Genomic DNA, 22,422 nt, shown 5'->3' on the forward strand with positions numbered 1-22,422 from the left:
AATTCGCAATGAAGGGAGGGTGGGAGAAGGGGAAATTTGTCGATTGACCGCAAAACTTAAACCCCACAAGGCGTCTGTCAATTCGCAGCGATTCAATGAGAAAAAAACAAAGGTTCGTCCATCAAGAGTCCCGTTTGTTGTTTTCATTGCCGACACCATGGACTATTTACAAAATTCACAATCCCGATGCGATCGATCCAAGAACGTTCGACCGACAAAAATCGCTTGGAAGATCCTTATTAATTATGGCAAGACCTCGGAGTGTACTTACATATAACACGCCTCGGTTCTGACTCAGATTTCGCGTACCGTCCGCAGAACCAGAGAGTAACGGGTAACGGATTCGCTTAAAAAAAAAGAAACCTAGGAACGTCCATCGTTCGTGCGTGTTCCGATTACTTTATGGCTTCACGATCATCGACGATCGAAGCGTATATCGCTATCAGTTCATCGGTCACCATGGCTTTTGTTTTTTTTTTGGTCGTTGCATGCTTTCCTCGAGAGCCACTTCGTAGAGATTCATCAATTCGGAAACACACTTTATCGGGCTTTTCGCGAAGGTCGATTCACGATCGTTCTACGATATTCGAATGGTGGTTCAGTAGAGTCTGAACACCTTGCTACCACTACAACGTCCATTTTCTTCCTCCACTATGTGTTCCCCCACATTAATTCCCACTTTCCTACCCGAGAAATAAACAGAGAGATGATCGATCACGAACCAGTCGAGTAGTTTCCGTACAATTGGAACCGCTATCTCTCTAACGGGGTTTCCACACTGGAGACTCGGCCAAAAATGCAGTTCATAAAGTGTAAAAATGTTAATTCGCGATAACTGCTCCCGAGTTTCGAGCACTTACCGAGAACTTTCATCGTTCAGACGTATTCCTCGGACGGTTTCGGTATGTTCGCCGGCAGTCTGAGCGTGCTCGGTACACGGTTCGCGCTGTCCGGTAGCTCCGCGATGTCGATGAACACGCCCACCAGACTATCGAAATTCAGTCCCCAGTTGAGCAGATAGTCCCAGCTGAGAGCAGTAGTAGTGGTGGTGGTCGAAGGTGAACCATTATTCGACGGCCTGTAGAGCCCAACCATGTGCGTGGATAGATCGTCGTCGGACGCGACCAAGGTGCTCAGGGATCCACGGAACGAGCTGTCGAAACCATCGTAGTTCACATTCGGCGGCAACGGTGGTTTCGTAGTCTGCGAGGACTCGTTTCCCCGTTGGTTCACATCCTCATCATCTTGCTTGGCGAATGGATTATCCGAACGCTTATCACCAACCAACGATGTATTATCGTACTCCGAGCACGTGAAACTGTCGTTACCACTCTCGTCGGTGGTCGACGAGTTTCGACGCTCGAGTCTTTCGACCGGTGGCGTGTGTCGCCTATGAAGATGCAGTGGACCGTGTGTCGGTGGTCCCCTAGCCTCGCTAGACGAGCTGACAGCATCTAGAGTGGACACTAGGCTGGAGGTCCTGGGCCTCGAATTCAATCTCTCGATCTCTTCAGCGGTGAGTCCCATCGGTCCCGAGGAGACATTGTTCACGGAGTTCTCATTGTTCGATTGGGGGGCCTTTCGACTGGCCGTCGAGCCGGACAGTTGGCTCATGATCGGCGAGTTCAGGCTTCTTTCGCTATTCGAGTTCAGAGCGTCTTTACCGACACCTCCCGACGACGAGGTGGTAGCCAGTAGGGCGCTTTGCAACGGTTTCCCGCTGATGTCGTGCAACGTCAGGATCCTCGGTTGTTGGGCGGACAGCTCGCTGCTGGGCGACAACCTGGCCAACGGTGTGCTTTGCAGCAACTTCTGCGTCGGTCCAGACGGTTGGCTGACATTCGGTGGGGGTAAGGCTCGGGGTGGAAACGGGCCCGCGTGCCTGTGCTGCTGACCAGTGTGTTTGTGATGGTTCGCGTAGTTGCCTATCGGTGGCGGTGTCGCTTTGTACTTCCTCATACCGTCGCGATAGCCCTTGTAGTGGTAGACGATATCGATGTCGCTGGGTGCGATCGAGCTGGCGTTCTCAAGATCGTAATGCTCCGGCATGTCAGGTTCGGGATTGTGCTCGTGCGAGTGCAAAGATGTTTGGGCTGGCGGTGGCAGGGGTGGATGTTCATCTCGGATAGGTGGTGACTTGGTCACTTCTCTCTCGATTATATCTGGCCGTTGGGGTCGATGTTCCGAGCTGGCGTTGATCTCCCTCTCTTTGTACTTTTTCGAGATCAGTTCTGGGCCCATATGTCCGACACCCCGTAAGTCGGACGTGTCGGAGATGTAGGTGTTCTCGTGTCGGGACATAAGATTGTCGTTGCCCGTGCCGACCAACTGGTTACCGGTCATAATAGCGTTCGTATTCTTGTTCACCACCGACGGGGCGCTCTTCTCCTTGTTCTGACGTCTCAGACGGAACACGATGAAACTGACCAGAATCGCGATCAACAGTATCACGAAGAATACGATTACCAGGGTGATACCGATGCTTAGAGGATCGGCGGTGGCCACTGCGCTTATACCGATCGGTCCACGACAACCGGTGCTCACCTTGCCGTGATACGTGGCCTCTTTGAATATCGAGCCGGTGCCGTTGAAAGGTTGGATTTCGTTGTTCACGGTGAAGTTCGCCAGACAACCCTCGAAACATCTCGCCCCACCGGCGCTCTGAGCGTGATACAGATCCTGGCTGACGCCGCCGATCGATAATACGGAGAGGTAGGGATCGAGAAAGTCGTGCACACCGGCCGAGTCCAGCTCCTCGCCGGTCTGCACGCCGTCGATGAACAGCCTAAGACCGCGGAAGTACGAATGAAGGGTCAGATTGTGCCAGCGTCCGTCCGCCAGACCTCCCTCGATGTTCGCTGACATGTTCACCGGGGAACCGAGAAGGGACGCGTAGAACAGTTGACCGTTTCGTAGCTGCAACAGAATTCACATAACGTTTACGATTTAGACTGTTTACTGTTTACGTAGACATAGAAATTGTAGACTGCGCATCTCCCTGAAAGCGGACGTCCTAAGTTTTACGTCTAAGTGGTGGGGAGTGAAGTTCCGGGGGTCTAGGTTTTGACTAGTCAACTGTATTAGAAAGTGATAGCAAGTCCTTACCTCCACGGACGTGAAGTGTTTGTTCGTCGCTGCGTATATGAGAATCCCGTCCTGTTTCACGGTTCTGAACATCAGCCCGATGGTTTTGAACGGGGACGAATTCGTTATGAAGCTCGTGTCCTCCGCGACGGCTGCTCGTCTCGATCGGTTCTTCTGCCAGACGGTCGATCCACCGTAAAGGTACTCCAACAATTGCATCCTTCTGTGCTTCTCCGAAACCTGTGGAAGAACACGCAATTGGAACATTTCGGTGTAGTTTTGCCCCGGTTCGAGTAACGTACGTGGTGTCCCACCTGACGTGAGCACCTTTAGTATCTCACTTGTTCTTGATTTGCAGAGAATTACACTAATCCCTCTATCGTAGTTATTATATGCATTTGTGGATTTCTCGTACTCAAGGTCACATGAAAGTCGCACTATTACGGGTCATTGGATTGGTCTAGGTGCTCGCGTTAGGTGGGACACCCTGTATACTATGAAACTTGATCGCCTAGAATCTACTAAGATATTAACTCCTTGCCTTATAACATCGAGTGAAATTCGTGGTGACGATATGAAAATGAATTCAACAAACAGAAGTATTATTCGTTTTCGTTGAGTCAATGTGAAATACTAGTTTGCTGATATGAATATTTAAGTTTTAGTGTAAATGTACAATTGCGATAAGTACACGAATTCCTTTTGTTTCTGGGGGAATTACCGATGGTAAAGTTATTTGGGATACTGCAGACATCAAGAAAATCATAAGGCAAGGGGTTAATCGTTTTCGAGACTCTGCGCACCTTGAACTCGACGTATCCATCGTCGCTCAGTGAGACAGGCTCGAGTGCCGTCTCGCAATTCGGCGCTGTGACCGTGCCGCACTGGCAGGTGACCTGGTGCCACTTGTCGAAACACCTGGCGTTTCCGCCGCAAACCGAGACCGTGTCCTTGGGGTCTCTCAGGCAGGGATTCTTGTTCGATCTGATGCAGGTCGACTTGACACCTTTCGACGCCAACGGATTCGACAGATTCAACGCTCTTCAACACACACACACACACGTATTTTCTCGAATAAACCCTTAAGGGATCTTACCACTGTGGTAGCCCTGAAAAATTGTCACTTTTTGGGAATTTCTTTTCAGTGAACGAAATGTTCAACATAAATGATAAATTCAACATAATTATTGAAAGTATAAACAAATTTTTTTGAAACTTTTAATAGTTTTTTTATACATACATATATGTATAGTACGTAAGTAAACACGTTCGAAAAAAAGATGGTGACTAACCCCGTGGGTCCAACGTCGTCCGCGTAACAAGTGCCGTCGCCCGGTCTACAGTCGTCGCATATGTCTCCGTGTTCCCTGCACATCGAGACGCTCAGCGAAACGACACGTCCGTTTCTGGTAGCGGTCACCTTCCGCCATTCTCCGTCCGCCACGGTATGTTCCGTTTTTATTGTGATCGACGTAATCGCGCTTCTCGCCCCGCCGTACGAGAATATGACACGTCCATTCACCAACTCCAACACCACGAAGTCCGATCGTCCACCAGTCTGCGGCGCGTAATTGTACAACAGCAGTGCGTCCGGTTTCGTGGTCGCGAACACGATCGTTATGTCGTTCGTGTTCGAGTCCAGCGCCGGGAACGCCATGTACGAGAGCTCCTCGAATCCGAATGTGGACCGTTCGCAATGCCGTCCGTAGCGACCCTCCGGGCAACTGCATCTATATCTGCACGGAAAATACAATTTTCTATTTATTTCTATCCCCAGATACACGTCAGGAATATACTGCGGATGTATTTATAGCATCTTCTTTTTAACCCTCTACAGCAATGTTTCCTAACTTCTTTTGGACTGTGCCCCATCTCAACATTTTAAAGATGTGGGCATCCTTCCTAGCATAATAGCAAACCAAGTTTTAAAATAGTTTATCATTAATAGCTACTTCAAAGAAACAGGGCACGTAGGTAAAACTGTTGCCGATGAGGTGACGAATGTCAACGATTTGCTAATTGCACCTCAAAATATTCAAATTGCCCCTCGGTGGAGCGTTAACCCCACTGGGGAATCCTCAGTGGAACCAATCATAGTCAAGCGCCCGGTGTTGGGGATGACGTTCGTACAATCATCGATGATTTACTGTATTACTATCTAAAATTCTGAATTTCCATAAACTGCCACGATCTATTCATGGAACCGTCATTACCAAACGATCGAGAAATGCACAATCGTTATCGGAAACTTACCCAGGTTTCTCGCCCACGCACAGACCACCGTAAAGACACGGATTCGGTCTGCAAGAGTCGGTGACCGCCTCACAGTGGTTCCCCCTGTATCCAGCCCGACACAGACAGAAGAAACTAAAACTGTCCGGGCTCTTTCGGCAGGAACCGCCGTTTCTGCACGGATTGCTAGCGCATGCATCGCCACGTTCCAATTCGCAGAGCTTGCCCTCGCGATCGATCGGGCAGGTGCACTGAAAATCGTATCCGAGCCGTCGACACTGTCCACCCTGGAAATGGGGAGGGACCAACGGATTAATATTCGCGGAATCAACGGATCTGTTTTGTTAACCATTTAACGCCCGGACCCTTCGAGGATGTCGATATTAAAAAGACCTATTTTTTCAACTGAAAACTTGGAGATCTAGTTTACATGGTTGAAACTACGGATCCTTGCTGAGAAAAATTAGATATTAACCATCTTCAGAACTTGACGCACTTTTAATGTCGTAGAAGTGCAAGAGACTAGGCGTTAAAAGGTTAAGGAAGAAGTGTCTCGAGACGTGTACCAATAGACATGGATTCGGCGAGCATGGATCTTGCCTCCTCTCGCATCTGTCCCCGGTAAAACCGTCCCGACACTTGCACGTCATCTCGTGCATCATCCTCGGTGACGTGAGTATCAACGCCTGGCTGTCGGTGATCCTAGCGTCCTCGTAGATGACCAGCTTGTCGCTGCAACCGCCACCGTTCTCGCACGGTATATGCTTGCACGGCGAATAACCGACGGTGAAGGTGGTACCATCAAGAAGGGATCGGATCTTTTCGCGATTCCGATTCAACAGCTCGGTCACCTCGTATTTGGTACGGTATCCTGTCATATCGGTAGATGGATTTTGTTGACAAAAAACGGATCAAGGTGCAAATAGGAAAATAAAAATAAGTAGAGGAGTTTGCGTACCTTGAGGCGATTCCACTGCTATGTGAACGTTCAGATCGGAGGCGTTCTCGCCGAGGCTGAAGATCTTCAATGTGTCGCCCACGTCGATCTCCTCTTGCAGGACGTCCAACAGGGCACGATAATTCTGACTTAGAAAGTCTCTCGCGGTTAGCTTGGTGATCTGCAGGGTGACACTGTTCTCGATCGTGGTATTCGTGAACACTAGGAACTCGACGGTGACCTTGGACACCACGTTCGGATGACGGCCGTCGTTACCGGAAACGCTCAGGGAGTAACCGACTCCTGTAACACAGAACAGATAGTGATTATGATTTTACGGTCGTCGACGATGATATGGAAAAAAATCGGCGGTGATCATGGTAAAGAAATCGAACCTGGTGTGATCTTCTTCGTGTGAAGATCGCAGGCGGTTGGAATGCTAAGAATCCTAGGATTCGATCCTTGGAGTATCTTGCAGGAATAGGAACCAGTTACGTCCGGATCGTTTGGATGCACGTCCGCGATCTTTCCCAAGGGTATTTGCTCGTTGAACGAATGAACGATCACATGGACCGATCTGGGCGACGATGGACTGTCGTTCTGATCGGTCACGAGGACCGTTATCGTGTGCTCGTTCCTCATCCTCGGAACCCCCGAATCTTCCACTTCGATCTAAAGAGAGAGAGAGAGAGAGAGAGAGAAAAAAAAGTCCAGATTAAACATCCATCTGTATCCTTTGGGATCTTCTTGCATGTATTTTGAAAAAGTCATAGGTTTAGATGCACAACTAACCACAAGATCCAACTGAGGCATCGCTTCTCTGTCCAAGCTCCTAGTGGTCTTCAATACCCCAGTGTGTTTATCCAATGTAACCATGTCGCTCTGTCTGCCACCGACCAATCTATACGTGAACGGGGCACCATTGGGCGGTAGATCGGGATCGGTGGCGCTCAGCGTCATCACGATCGTCCCAGCTGGCTCGTTCTCGTTCACGTGTCCGATCAACTCAGGGGGATCGAATACAGGCCCATTATCGTTAATGTCCAACAGTTCAATATGCACCAAGGCGGTGCCAGTTTGGGGTGGTGACCCGGTATCGATCGCCCCTATGGTGAGATCGTAGGCTGGCACGGTTTCGCGGTCCAGTTGCTTCGCAGTCTCGATGTCCCCGGTCTGCGGATCGACCTTGAACGCCTGGCCCATGTTCCCGCCGATGATCGAGTAAGAGAACTGATTGTTCTGCGGCCTGATGTCCTTGTCCACCGCTCTTACGGTCAGAACACGGGTGCCGTGGCTTGCACCCTCCGAGACGGTAGCATCGTAGGCGGTCTGAAGGAACTCCGGTGGATCGTTACCGTCCTGGATCGAGACGATCACCTGAGCCTCGTCGGTGTCGTTGCCCCGAATCCCGCCACCGTTCTTCGTCATCACGGTCAACACCACGCGATTCTGTGTCTCGCGGTCCAGACGTCTAGAAACACGGATTATCCCAGTCTCGGAGCCAATGGAGAAGCCACGATCGTTGGACGAACCGACGAACAGATAGTACACTCGACCGTCCTCTCCTGCGTCCTGATCGGTTGCTTGGACCAGACCAACGGACGTGCCCACCTCAGCGCTCTCGGACACGTCCATATGGAAGACAGGCTGTACGAATTTTGGATAGTACTCGTTCACGCCTGTTATGTGGACCTGAACGGTCGTGAACCCGACCATTTGCGGATTCGAGTCCGGATTCGCCGCGACTATGTCCAAGGTGTACTCGTTTGCTTCCTCGTAGTCGAAGCTCATCAGAGAGGCGATCTCGCCGGTGTCCTCGCGTATACGGAAATGGTCCTTTCCGGTACCGCCCAGGATTTTGTATTGCACCACCGCGTATTTCGGTGAATCGATGTCTTTCGCGACCACCTGAAACATCATTTTGGGTTAACAAAATCCTAAACACGGAGGGAAAAAAGTGATCGATTTGGCATGGAATGGCCTGAGTATATCTACACTTAAATCTACTGTATGTACGGGAATGGAAGACCAATTGATTATGTTGAGATGTTTCTCCCAGTCGTCTGGGTTTTTGGTAATGGCTGCTAGGTGGTGAGTTTCCTCGCTAGCGGTTATTAGAGCCTGTTGGCTACTTAAGGGGCTCCAGGGGAACAACCCAGGCGTCTGGGGTAGGGGTCGTCTACCGTCAGCCCCACTGACGAGCCTTGGTAGACGATTCCCGAGACGAAACGCATTGTTTTGAACCGCTTACATATTTACCTTGTAAACGAAGCTGTCCGGCGGCGAATTCTCGGGCAGGAACGCCTCGTACACGGTCTGATTGAACGTTGGTGGATTATCATTTATATCCGACACGTTCACTGTGAGCGTCGCGACCGCCTGTTTCGACTCGAAGCCAAGATCGGTCGCGGTGATGTTCAATCTATACTCCTGGATCAGATCGTAGTCAAGAGGTTCGAGTATCGTGACTGCCCCCGTGATCGAATGCACGAAGAACTCATTCCTCTCGTTTCCAGCGGATATCTTGTATCTTATCATACCGTTCGGGCCAGCGTCGTTATCGGTAGCACTCACCGTCAATATGGTGGTGTTCACTGGTTCATTTTCTGGCACTCTAACCTGATAGCTAACCGCGGCGAATGTTGGAGAGTGTTGGTTCTCGCCAGAGATCACCAGTGTCAACGAGACCTCGTCCTTCTGCGGCGGTACACCTTTGTCGATCGCTCTGGCCCTAAGTGAAAACGTTGTTCCAACCGCTACATTGCTCAAGCTTCTTCGAACGTATACCCAACCGGTTTTCTCGTCGATGGAGAAGTAGTCGGTACCGTTTACCAGATGATAGCTGATCACGGCGTTCACACCGAAGTCAGCATCGTCTTTGGCCACCAATTGGATCACACGTTTGCCAATTCCGTAGTTTTCAGGCACTGGGTATAGGTAGGATCTTTGCTCGAACTTTGGCGCGTTGTTGTTAGCAGGACGGTGGGTGTGCTTGTATCGTAATGTCTTCTTGCTGAACACGTCACCAGTCGCTGGATCAACGGTGAACAGATCGGATGGTTGCAATAGGCTGTAGGATATGACAGAATTGGGTCCTTGTTTGTCCCGGTCGATCGCTGTCACTTGGCCAACGTGGGCGACAGGCGGTTGCAGTTCTGGGAAATGGAAGTGGTAGGATTCCTCGTCGAATTCCGGCGCGTTGTCGTTTTGATCCTGAATGGTTATCGTGAGGGCGGTTGCCGATAGCCAGGCACCGTCTGCTGCCACCAGCTACGGTAAAACAATCGAAACGGATTAATGTTGTGATCGAAATAATATCTACCTAATAGTACATTGTGGGTTTTATGGATTTAATAGCCTGTACAGGGCTAACTTTTGTTGGATGCAACGAGTTCTGCTGTTTTATTCTGAACAGAATAGATTAATAGTGGCGTCACAATTGATGGATAACATATAACTTGCTATATAATACGAAAAATGTTACGTAACATTATGTTATACAACGTTTTTCTTTCTGTTCTTCTAACAAGTTTTATAACTTCGCCGTATAACGTATTATGTTCTCTGAATACCAACCTTTAACAAGTATTCGTCTTGTTCCTCTCGGTCCAAGTGCCCGACCACGGTCACGTTCCCGCTCAACGCGTCTAGAGAGAACTTCATTCCCGGATTGTCGGTGAACGTGTACGTCACATTGGCGTTCGAGCCGATGTCTGGATCGCTGCTGGTAATTCGTATAACGAATGTACCGATCTCTGCGTTCTCCGTTACGTTCACGCCGAACAGTCGCGTGAAATGCGGAGGATTGTCGTTCTTATCCAAAACGGTGACCAATACGGTGGCCGTACCCGTTAACGGGGGCTGGCCCTGGTCCCTGGCCTCCACCGCCAGCTCGTACGACGCGATCTGAAGAACGATTCGGTAACAATTAACACATTATTCATCCTTGATCTTATTCTCCGCAGGATGTAAAACCCGTTGTCTTACGATTTCTTTTAACGTCTGCAGTCTCCAGAATTATTTTACTGTTTAACACCAGAACTACAAAGTGACTAATTTCTTCACTTTCATATGGTAATAAAAGGTGCAAAATATCTGACAAAACGTATTGTCATAACATTTTAATCGTCGTTGTAAGAGTGTATTGACAAGTCATTTAGACTTGTTTGATAGTTTTAGTGTTAATAATCTCCCAGGAACCAAAAGAATTCCAGATTTATCCAGGGTGTGCATTTACTTCAAAAATTAAATATTGATTACCGTAAATTGATATTTTACTTCGAATTAAAGAAAATAATATTTTTTAGTTAATCGAATCTATTCAGAGTTGTCACACGTCGATATTTGAATCGTTGCTCACCTCTTCGCGATCCAATTTCGCGTTCGTGCTGATTTCCCCGGTGTCCGAATCGATGACGAACGTCTCCGCGAAATCGTTCACCAGATAATACGAGACCTGACCGTTCTCGCCTGAGTCGCGATCCCGCGCGAAAACTTTGCCGACAAACAACGGCGGATACTCGTCCTCTGGTACCGTCGCGTTGTAGATCGACGCTTCCATGATCGGCGCGTTGTCGTTCGCGTCGGTTACGTTTATCAGCAGCTGAACGACGCTTCTTAACGCTGGTGTGTCCGAGTCACGGACTTCTATCCAGGCCTCGTAGTACGGTGCGGTCTCGTAGTCAAATCCCGACGCAACCAACACCTGGGTGAAAAAAAAATATAAACGTTAACCCTTAGAGTATGGTGCCAAAGTCTTTCTTGACCGGAGTGTTTAACAGCCATATCTAACTCATCGATTGGTAAATATAATTTAAGCTAGAAGTTGGTGATATTTGGTCATATAAAAATAGGAGTTTTTTTTCTAATGATCCCTTCGAAAGTATATTTAAAAAGAAGGAAGCATGGGGTTTCAGACGGATCCAGACTCTTAAGATTTAGAGCGACGAAGTATGGCGTCTCTCCTGAATTCGTCCGTATAAAAACAATGAATCGCCCCGTATAAAAACATATAAATCATCCAGAAAACGAACCTCTCCGGTGTGAGGATCGATCTTGAGCGCGTCCCCGACGTTACCGCCGGCCATCCCGTAAACCAGATTGCTCGGCGCTCCATTCTTCGGCGTGGTGGCGCTCAGTTTCGTGATCATCCGTCCCTCGGGCACGTCCTCCGGCAACGTGAATCTCGTGTTTATACTCGGTTGAAAACTGGGGAACAATTGTCTCTCCCACAGGTGTATCACCAGATCGGCGGTGACCGATTGCGGTGTCGCGCCGCAATCGGATGCTTGAATCTGCAGCTGATAGGTGGTCTCGTCGTTCGCCAATGCCTGATTCGCCCTGATCACGCCGCTGTTCGCGTCGATCGTGAACCTCTCGGCGTCCATTCCCTGGAGACGATACACGATCCGCGAGTTCTCGCCGTCGTCGTCGTCCACCGCTTTCGCGCCGAACACGAAATCCCCTTTAACGGCAAGTGAACGAAAACAGAAAAAAAAAAGGAACACAGGTGTGTTTTAATGTTTACAGACACGTGTCTACTTTATTCTTGCCGTGGCGTTACTTAACACGCTGTACGAAGAACTCTGGATATTTCGTGAAAGGCGGCAGACCTCGATCGTGCGTACGTTTGATTTTTCGTTCGGACCAGGGACTTAAACCGGTATGATTTTGATACCGGTATTATGCCATCAAAGTTATACCGATATATTACCGAAAACCAAAATGAATACCGGTATTTTTTCGGTTCCTATGTATAAGGTTATACATATAGGGCAAACATAGAAAACAAAATTTTTCTCGCGATCCAAAGGTCACGCAAAGGCGTGCACACGACCGAATTGCTAGGCCTACGGAAACATTCTTTGGGAATGATTTTGTGCCTTCCTTACCTGGTTTGGTCGCGCCTGGCACGTACGCGGTGTATCGTGGACTAGAGAATCGTGGAGCGTTGTCGTTCACATCTGTTACGAAGATCGTCAAATTGACGGCGGAGGCTCGTGGTTCCGTTGGGCTGGAGTCCTGAGCGACCAACGTCAAATGATAGACGGAGGTTTGTTCACGATCCAGCGGTACCACTGTAAAGACCTCGCCAGTGTCCGGGTCCGCGGTGAAACGTTCCGAATTTTCACCCAGTAAACTATACCTACGTTGTAAATATGTCATATTTATCGAAGAATTCCAATGCAAGAGAATCGTATGTGGGCTTTCGAAGTTACTGGTTTTTAGAGCGTACACCAACCTAATTTTGGCGTTTAGACCCTCGTCCTTGTCCGTGGCGTGTGGTTTGGTCACCCAGGTACCGGAAGCTGAATTCTCGGTGACCATCGCCTTGTATTCCTGCCTGGTGAACTCCGGGCTGTGATCGTTAACGTCCAGCACCACGATCCGAATGATCCCCGCTCCAGTCAACGGCGGGGAACCTGCGGAACAGGTTCACTAATCGATCCGCTCTATGACCACACAAAATGTGTGTATCCCCCAATCGAAATAACATAAACAAAATGACGTCCTATTTCCAAAACGACAACGAAAACTAACGTTCAGTCGGTTATTAAAAGTGGTACATACGTATAAAGTTAACAGTCTGTGGATTATGGTCTGTGTGTTTAAGCGTTAACAATAACAAAAAATCGTAATTTCAATCTCCTTCCTATAGATACGAAAGAATTCAACGGAGAAGAGCTTTACTCTTAAATCGTATCTCAACAAATCGACAACAAAAGTTTTTCGACGCGCGAATAACACGATTATTCCTCGGATCATCAATCTTATCTTTGTCAAATAGAGAAACAACTGATCGGCAAAAGCGCAAACCTATTGAATTCATCGAGACGGCCAGGGTCATACAGCTTTCTGCCGTATGTGTATACATATGTACCCGCCTGGACGGTTACGGCGCAAACCGATCGTCTTTGGGCCCATTGTCGGACCCCACCCCACTCCCGTATCGTTCTAACGTTAAAGAAGACAAATTACAATTTCACCGAGGTATCTTCGCGCCGTCGAGTTAATTGCGGGGCCTGGCCTAAAACAGCCCCCATTATTCCGCCGTGTGGGGACCCACGATTTCTCTGATTGCGAGCAGGTTGGTTCTACATTGTACCCCACGGGCGTTTCCTGGGCTCTTTGGGCCACGCGCGCCTTATACAATATGTGCGTATATACATATATATGTATATATCGTTCAATCACGGGGACCACTCGCGGGGAGGGGCCACCAGTGGCCCCCCTCGACCAACAATTGCAAACGCACAATGGTGTGGTCCACCATAGGCGGCGCGTTCTCCCTGGTGGGCAATCCTTAAGAAATACATATATACCGTCGGCCGTGGCGTCGCACGACCGACGTATTCTCCTTGTTCGTCTGCTTAATCAACGGGGACAAGAGGCAACCAACCCCTGTCGCCCCCCCCCCACCATATTGCAGCGTTTCATTTTATTATTATTATTAGGTCCAGGATCGTATTGAGGGCCCCCACCGCCACGGGGCCCTATCAGGTGTTCCATTTCGCAGGGCCATTTCTCGGTAGGTATATTAGTCGGTGGAGGTAGTGGGAGGATTGGGAACGGAAGGTCCCGAAGAATAAGGGGATTTTCGAAATCGTGGGACCAAAAATGGGCGATTTTTTTGTGTTTCGTTTCATCTGCTATTTCGCGTATTAATTGTACCGAGTTATAAGCGAGTGATTGTGTAGTTTCTGGTTCGATCGAGCCTGCGGGAAAGTGTGTGCAGTGGTTAGTAAAATTTTATGCACGCCACTTTCTCTCTCTCTCTCTTTCTGTCTCTCGAGGATAATTACGCCAAACTGGGTAAACAAATGGGCCCGTCGTTTCGCTGAGTCTCCGTCCCATTTCTTCGCGGTGATTTACATTTATCGCGACTATAAGGAAGTTGTAACTATTTGGGTAAGCGCAGAATGGTCACGATTGCTTTTCTGCGGATGATACGATCGTGTCATGTTTGTTTTTTTTGTTGGGAACAGTAAACAACCGTCGTAATATATTATGCCCCGATGTTTATAAGGCTACACGGTAAATTGTTGGTTAGAACAAAAAATTGACACGATGTGTTGTATTGTTTCGCCTATTTGGACGACGGTGATTGGGTGATTTTGATAAGAAGAGCTTAGGTTGCCACTTGAAGGATACTGTATTTCATGATTAATGGCAAACTTTGTGCTTTGCATTTAAATAGAAAGGCATACAAGAATCATTATGCATCTCATGAAGTTTCAATTAATCCGTTCAGTGCAATCTTTTCGTATCTTGTACGAAGAATTTTGTTTTCATAAAATCGAGAGCCATTCACTTTAAGACTATTTAGAACATTACACATTTTGTTTATAAACAATGTGTTTGTGTACGATAAATAACGAATTTTCTGGAACCCAAACCCAAAGCCATTCACTTTAAGACTGTTTAGAACATACATTTTGTTTATAAACAATGTGTTTGTGTACGATAAATAACGAATTTTCTGGAACCCAAACCCCTCCGAACAGTTGCAACTGCTCCAACATCATTTCCATTACACATTTCTCATGTTGATGACATTCAACCGCCTATTGGTCTCGAAAATCGACCACGAAATCTCGAAATCAATTGTGATCTCGTCGAATCCCGCCAGAATTGGGTCCAACGATTGCGACAATGGGCCCCGAGTGTGCCCATAGTTAGCGCCTCTCCGGGGACACACGCGTTTTCGTACGGCTGAAACATACGATGCAACCGGGGCACCGTATACACCGCGCGACAGGCATAACGTACGAATAAAATAGGAATATAACGCGTGCGGGTGCGAGCAAGCGAGCGAGATAGCAAGTCCCAGGATCACGGAGTGCGGAGAAAGAGACTGTGGGGCACCTTCGGAGTCTCCAAAACGTCCAAGAAGCGAAAGCTGGCGCTGAACGACGAGCGGAGAGGAGAGGGCAGGAGGGCCCAGTAGGGTGACTAGGAGGGAAAGGGGCGAGGGAAGAAAGCGGGAACGAAGGGAAAACCATAGCAGGGGGGAGGGGGAGGAGAGTGCAGCGTCGAGGCAGAGGAAGGCATTTGAGAGCGATTATCATAATCGCGCGTCATAACTCTGCAGGCTTGTCTACCTCGGCGGGGACCGATTGGGCCATCGAGGCCCCGAGCTCCAGTAGGGGGAAGAAAGGAGGGAGGGAGAGTGGCGGGGGCGAAGGGGCACCCTCGAAAGGGGACTACCGGCTCCGTTCGTCCGTCCCGGGGGGAACGAACGATAAAAAGATTTCGACGAGGAACTGCCCACCGCTTAAAGAATCTCATCGAACAACCCACAAATTTATATCCAATTTGTATATTACCGCTCATTACTTAAACCCATCCCATATATCGTCCGTGTCTATTCCTTCTATTCGCGGGTTTGATGATAAGGGAGGGGAGGGGTGTGACATCTCGATGCTTCGTTCCGTCAGCCTGACAGGTCCTGTTGCTGTGAGATCGTTTCGTGGAAATCGGAGGCGTGTGAGAGTGATTTTTAACTGGTCTGGGGAGAGGGAGGAGGGGCGGGCTTTGGTGTGAAACTGTCGACTACACGGAGTGATTTATATCGCGGGTGGATCGATCCTCTGCGACGTGTTCGAGAATAATCGATGTATTCGCTGGATGCAGGCATGTGTACTGCTCGATATTCTCAAGGGAGGATTCTGAGGGACACTTCGGAACTGCGTGAAATAGTTTAATTGTAAGTTAACGGATGGTTGAGCTGTTTGTTGCATAGCGTCAGCCCTTAACACGGTATTCGGTAATCGAATATCACCTTACTAATTAGCCGATTCGCAGCGTAGATGGAGGCAGTTGCGTTTTTAATACAGTCTATTTCTTATTAACTCATCCTATATATTCCTAAGGGCAGCAGATCGTTCGTATACACATTCGTGTGCTTGTACAAACCACGTTCATCGTCGGTAGGTCTAGTGTGAAATACTGTCACCGTGACGCGTCCCTCGCTAGAATCAGTTTTTTCGTCTCGCGTCCCCCAACCGCTCTCTCCGAACGACCGTCGCTTCTCTTCTCTTCTCCGGTGTTTTTTTTTCTGTTTCCCCCGTCCCGAAAGTGCCAAACCCGACATAATTAAGTCCTTTGTCCGCGCTAATTCGCAACCAGTTTACACGGCGACTCAGGTCGAGGGATCAGCGGTGAGCTGGCCGGAAAAATATTCACTGGACGGAGGAGCGCACTACTGGGCCTACCCTTTGAACGCCAGCCTTTGTCCGGCCCCAGGTATACACGTCTATTTAGCCCGTGTGGGCCCCGAAAGGTTCTTACACCGAGGAGAACCGCGATCTCTTTGTGTCCATTCGCCTCTTTACGAGCCTATTTTCCCCGTGGTATTGAATTTCTGCAATGATTTTTCGAAACCCCCTCCCCCATCCCCACTTAAGAGTGCCCGACGAGAGGCCAGTTATTCAATTCCGTTCAACGTTTTAACTTACCGGTGTCCATGGCCTCTAGAGTGTGGGTGTACTCGGGCACCAGCTCCCTGTCCAACGGTCGAAGCAAGAAAATGTCACCTGTGCTCGCGTTGATGCGAAACAAGTCGGTGTCGCCTTCTTTTAAGAAGTACCTCACTTGGTCGTTGTACGGCGGTGTGTCGGCGTCGTATGCTTTCACCTGTTCGAACAGAGAATTCGGGGGTGTGTGTGTGTTAACAGCCCTTAAGTGGAGAGAGAACGGAGATATCTGTCCGATTTGGATAATACTTTTGGTGTAAAATTTGACCTCAGAAAAATGGCCGTCGTTTGGCCATTTCCTTGTTAGTAATAATATGAAGAAAAAGAACACTCCTTTTTTGTTTTCTAATTGAGTTTAAAAATTGAAATTCTCGCCTGGTTTTACAGTGAAATATTCCAGAGTCTAGGGTGCGAGAATTCTTTCCCCGTTTAGTACGTTGACAGCCGCAGTGAAAAAGGTCGTACGTGACCAGACACACTATATAATGTATGCGTTCAGTTAATAGAAGCTGTTGGTCTTATTTCAAATCATACTGCGGTACTAATTTCTCGAAAAAATGTCATAACTGTATTTCGATAATCCAACCCTCTTTGTAATGTACGTGTCATTCATATCGAAATCTCAGTGAAAAAGTGTTAATGGGATTAAGTCACTTCACACAGGGCAAAAGATCTTTCGATCTGCTCTAACGTATTCTTTCTTCTTGCTCTCTTTGGGTCACTGATTTTTAATCTATCAGAAGTCTTCCATCATTTCTAGACTCTTTACAGCTATAGGATCACCAGATAGATGTTACGGTGGAACATATGACTTTGTATAGATACCTGTATCACGAATCCTCCGCCTGGTGGTACCATGTTCTCCATGACATGAGCCACATAAGGCGAGTCCAGGAACACAGGAGCGTTGTCGTTTATATCGAGAACGGTGATGGTCACCTGGGCGGTGTCACCCCTGACGGTTTCGCCGACCTCCGACGCGCAATCTTCCCCACGTATTGTCAGATGGTACCTGGACTTCCGTTCGAAGTTCAGATTCTTCGCCACCCTTATGACACCGCCGTCCTCCGATATGGTGAAATCACGATTGTCGTCACCCATCGCGATACTGTATCTCACCCTGCCGTTCGCCCCCTCGTCCCGATCTATCGCGGACACCTGAAATACCAAAGGACAACTATAGCACCGGAATTAACCCATTGATTCAAACATTTCATTCGGAATTTTGTTTTCCAATGAATTTACATTACTGAATTCTGTTTCTCATGTCGCAGCTATAAAAGAGGATTTCAACGATTCCCTTAACATCTTTTTCGTCGCTATTTCTTCTTCTAAATAGATCCTACGACGTTTTGAATTTCGAAGAAATTGTAATTAAATCAATATTTTTCAATAAGGATTGCCCAAAGTTCCATAAACATGACATTTTTTTACAACAAATTTATACCGATCCAAATATTCTTTTGATAGCATTTATATTCTATCTTATACACTTTTATAAATAGACTGGGTATGTTTCTGCAATTATTGATATTGGGACTAATTTATGGAAACTGAAGTCAAACAGAGATTTGTTTGTCTCATTAATGGTTCCGCAGTATTGCCATAAATGTATGAAATCCGCAGTCTATGCGATGTCTACTGCTTAGGACCTAAATGGGTTAATCGTGGCCACCTTTCGATCCCTTCGATTATCATATCCTTTTTCAGGGGATTGACACTTGTGGTCGTTCACACCTCCGCGAGGCAGTAAATCATCGAGACGAGCGTTTTGGGCTGGTCCCGTGTGTAGACACACACCGGTGCCGGAAGGTTAAGGGTCCGATTCACACCTATTCCTACGTCCACACGTCAAATATCACTCGTTGCTCCTCAAACAGACCAATTCACACCCCACCCGTCGTTCCGCGGTTCGCCTGTCCGTAAACGCGGAATGCGTTGGGAATGGAACGGGCGACGCTTAATTAGTCTGGCAACCACATCCACGGGAGCGTAACTTCGTATCAATTGGTCTGCTCACGAAAAGCTCGTTTTCACCTGGACATCTTTTAACGTGGTGGTGTTCGATGGTTTGTTTGCTGTTACGACGTGGTCGAGGATCGTTTTCGTGAATCGAGGTAGGTACGCCTGTTTTTTTCGTCTAATAGAACGAGGGCTGATGGGGAAGCATCGGATATCGTTATCGTACTATCTACAAGGTGTTAATGAAAATGTGACTTAACAGGGTGGATCCTATCAGGTAACCAAGAAAGTTCTAACAATATTTGTGTTCAGAAAAGTCATTAGGTACTTTTTCCCAACGATCTAGCAACTTTTCTATTCCTTTCTTTTGTATGAATGTTTTCCTCTCTGGTGTCACAAAAGTGTTTTTAGTCCCTTTCTCTTGACTTTGGAATCGTCGATTTCGTAGATCCAAGAAAAGATGGTAGTCTGAAGACGCGATCGTGACTGCATCAGTAAATGAACACGTACCAGTGAACGAACATTACATACAAAAACGAGTAAATTAAATTGTTAAAATAAGCAAATGATTGAATATTGATTTGTTTCCAATTCCTTGTTTCATATTCAAACAATTAGAAATGTCCATAGGCTATAAATGCATAAAATCCGCAGTCTACTAATGAGCATTACATTCGTACGGTATACGAACCTGAAGAACACTGGCTCCGATGCTGGCGTTCTCGGCGACGGTGTCCGAGTACTGTCGCGGATCGAACACCGGCGAGTTGTCGTTCTCGTCGAGCACCGTGACAGTGACCGTCGTCGAGGACGATCTCGGCGGTTCACCGCGGTCCTTCGCGGTCACCTCCAACGTGTAGTTCGACCTTAATTCCCGATCCAGTGAACCAGATACCCGCAACAGGCCGTCGACGGTGCCCACGGTGAAGGGGAGGCTCGTGTCCTCCAGGGAGTACTCGACGTAACCGTTCCGTCCTTCGTCCCTGTCCACGGCCTTAATGGCCATCACCACCGTGTTGCTCGGCGCGTTCTCTATTATCGAAATCTTCGTCGGCGATATGAACTCCGGGGACATGTCGTTCACGTCCAGCAACACCACGGTCACCTGTGTGTACGCGACAATTTCATCGTTTCCGTCTAGGTATGTGACTGAATTTTCTATGGAGTAGGAAGGGATTTCTATTTGTCTGTCGGAATGGGGTTGCGGGGGATTTTTTCCATGCATGTTTCGGACTAGATATAGATATATTAGAGAGAATCGAATATATCGATTTTGTTTGGGAAAAGAATCGACGGATCATTTTCCGACTTTTTATTCGAATTAAAATTGTGCTCAACTCGGTCTGCAGGTAACGATTAAGTAACATATTTCTTCACATGAGCGCCCGAAACTAACTGACAGGATAGGTTAGAAAAAAAAAGGTTCGAGTCCATTACACAGATCAATCTCGTACATCCTAGACGAATGTATCCCCCTCCCGCCCCTGACATCAGATGTAACCGATATCACCCGAACGAAATCTTCGATGTTACATTATAAACCTGTTCGTGGCAAGACTAATCTCGACGTGGAGATCACAGTGTCGTCGTCCCGATCTAAATAAACGTCCCACATTTCGATTGTCTCTCGGTAACGGTAAGGATGAACATGTGTGTGTGTGTATGTGTGCTCGTGTTTGACGTTCTCAGAGATCGGTTATTGTGAACGTACCTGCACGGTGGAGGACAATGGCCGGGCCGGTGGCAGAGGACTGTCGGTCGCGCTCAATACCAAATTGTACAGCGGCTTCTGTTCCCGGTCGAGTGGCCGTCGCGTGAAAAGGGTGCCGTTCGTCGCCACACCAAAGTCACCATTCTCGTCACCGCCGGCGACAGCGTAAATTACTCGGCCGTTATCGCCCGAGTCGAGGTCCTGGGCGGCCACCGTTAGTATGGCAGTGCCAATCGTCGTGTTCTCAACGATATCCGTGGCGTGCGGTCCCGCCTCGAATATCGGCGCGTTGTCGTTCAAATCCACCACGTTGCAATAGACGGTCACCGTCGAGGAAAGTGCCGGTACACCGCCGTCCGTCGCCTGGACCACCAGAATGTAGTGCTGCACCTGCGAACCGGGTGGGTAAGACGATTTTAATATCGGGCTTGTTGAGTAGTAATGATGATACTATGTTTGAATCGGGGATTTCTACCGAAACGTAAAATATCGGTATTATACCGGTATTTTCGGTTGTACCTTCGCTCTGTACAACCCTAGACAAGCTCTAACTTGTGTCCATTTGACGAAATTTTTCGTGACTTTTATTTCAAAGAATTTGCAAATTCAACTACTTATTTGTTCATTGTATTAATTTTTTTACCGCTCGTGTCAATTTGATACCGAGGAACAAATTAAATTGGGAAAACGAGAGACGGATGAGGGTTAATCGTCCGGAAGATCGTAATTGGCCTATACACCGCATAGGGTTTCCAAACGTGTAGTAAGAAAAAAAAACTAGAACTATTGGAAATTCGACTCGTTCCGGGGGGGCGGGGGGGAGAACAGTTCTCTACCGGGCGATGATATTTCACGGAAACCCCGTCTGTTGCTCTTGGTAACTTCCGCCAGTGTCGGATTCTCCGACATGCGATCGAGCCATTTTTCGCACTACGATGGCGGGGACTAATAGGATAAACGCACCAATGAATGAACACTTAAGAAATGTTGTGACTACTAAAGTCGAATTTTAAATGATAATAATATTAATAAATATTTATCACACGAAAATTAGATTGGATAAACTTCCGAAAAGCACCCAAACGGAAGCTACGAGCTTCGTGGAACAGCAACACGCGTGTGTCGTTTCTCCGTTTCCGATGCTCACGAATTCTGTCTCCATCGAAAACGCGGAACGCGTTTCGCCAGTCCCTTGTAATGATCCCCCGGGCCTCTGTATCTGGGAAACGTATTACGATGATGAAGGGTTCTATAAACGGAACCTCCTCTCTCTTTCTACGCAGGACGCGCCTCCTCACGTCTCCCGTGGCTCTTCCTGTTGGCCCTCTCCGAACGAAACGCGACCGAACCGATACGCCTGCGTCGTATATTAGAGGAACCACTGTTATACGGCGGAACCATAAAATATACGGGAGTGCCGTCGTGTGGCTCGAGAGGGTACCATTCTCGTCGGCCGTTTCTCTCCCCAAAATACCGGGGAGTTGAACGAACACTGATTACGGTATTAACATTTAATATCCTTGGAGTTCGAATCGTGGGGAGAAACGGGATGGCTGAACCTTTTCGACGCAACTGGACCACATTAGCTTGCAGTTTACTTCCATTAGGTGTGCCAATAAGTCAGATCAGTGCAAAAGTTTTACCCTAGAAGACGCGATTGTTAATAATTTCAATTACAATATAGTAAAAATTACAATGAAATACATTGTATGATTCTTTTAGAATATACCACGTATTTTCGACAAGAAATTTTCATTCTAATACATAAATTTTTAGAGTATTATCTAGTCTATTGAATTTATATAATTAAATTGTATTTATTAAATTTACAGTTTATCACCGAGTGGGATTGATGTACCAGTTTCTCTAGGTGTACCTATCTCATTAATGTTTCTTCGCGGTGTCTGTAACGTTTATTAACTGTCATTTTTTTATTTTTCTGAATCGCGACAGTAATAAATGTTTCCATGGGATATCCAGGAAGAATCGAGTGGGGACCAGCATTTTGTACAAAATTTGTG

General features: G+C 47.7%; 1 protein-coding gene across 1 annotated transcript in view; it reads right to left on the bottom strand.

The window, feature by feature from the left end:
• Positions 1-876: 876 nt before the first annotated feature.
• Positions 877-22,422, bottom strand: part of LOC107190893 (cadherin-related tumor suppressor) — a 94,179-nt gene continuing 72,633 nt past the window's right edge. Inside the window, exons 4-22 of the mRNA XM_015579780.1 lie at positions 20,402-20,791; positions 19,382-19,795; positions 17,554-17,886; positions 16,711-16,888; positions 12,495-12,675; positions 12,145-12,398; positions 11,287-11,717; positions 10,614-10,958; positions 9,830-10,159; positions 8,513-9,523; positions 7,046-8,161; positions 6,649-6,925; positions 6,275-6,556; positions 5,883-6,187; positions 5,338-5,603; positions 4,377-4,820; positions 3,888-4,125; positions 3,106-3,324; positions 877-2,916 (exon numbers count right to left, since the gene is read on the bottom strand). Of these exons, the coding sequence (XP_015435266.1) occupies positions 877-2,916; positions 3,106-3,324; positions 3,888-4,125; positions 4,377-4,820; positions 5,338-5,603; positions 5,883-6,187; positions 6,275-6,556; positions 6,649-6,925; positions 7,046-8,161; positions 8,513-9,523; positions 9,830-10,159; positions 10,614-10,958; positions 11,287-11,717; positions 12,145-12,398; positions 12,495-12,675; positions 16,711-16,888; positions 17,554-17,886; positions 19,382-19,795; positions 20,402-20,791 (9,054 nt within the window). The remainder of the gene's footprint in view (positions 2,917-3,105; positions 3,325-3,887; positions 4,126-4,376; positions 4,821-5,337; positions 5,604-5,882; positions 6,188-6,274; positions 6,557-6,648; positions 6,926-7,045; positions 8,162-8,512; positions 9,524-9,829; positions 10,160-10,613; positions 10,959-11,286; positions 11,718-12,144; positions 12,399-12,494; positions 12,676-16,710; positions 16,889-17,553; positions 17,887-19,381; positions 19,796-20,401; positions 20,792-22,422) is intronic.

This window comes from Dufourea novaeangliae, unplaced genomic scaffold (assembly GCF_001272555.1).
Source record: "Dufourea novaeangliae isolate 0120121106 unplaced genomic scaffold, ASM127255v1 scaffold208, whole genome shotgun sequence".
Classification (NCBI taxonomy): Eukaryota; Metazoa; Arthropoda; class Insecta; order Hymenoptera; family Halictidae; genus Dufourea; species Dufourea novaeangliae.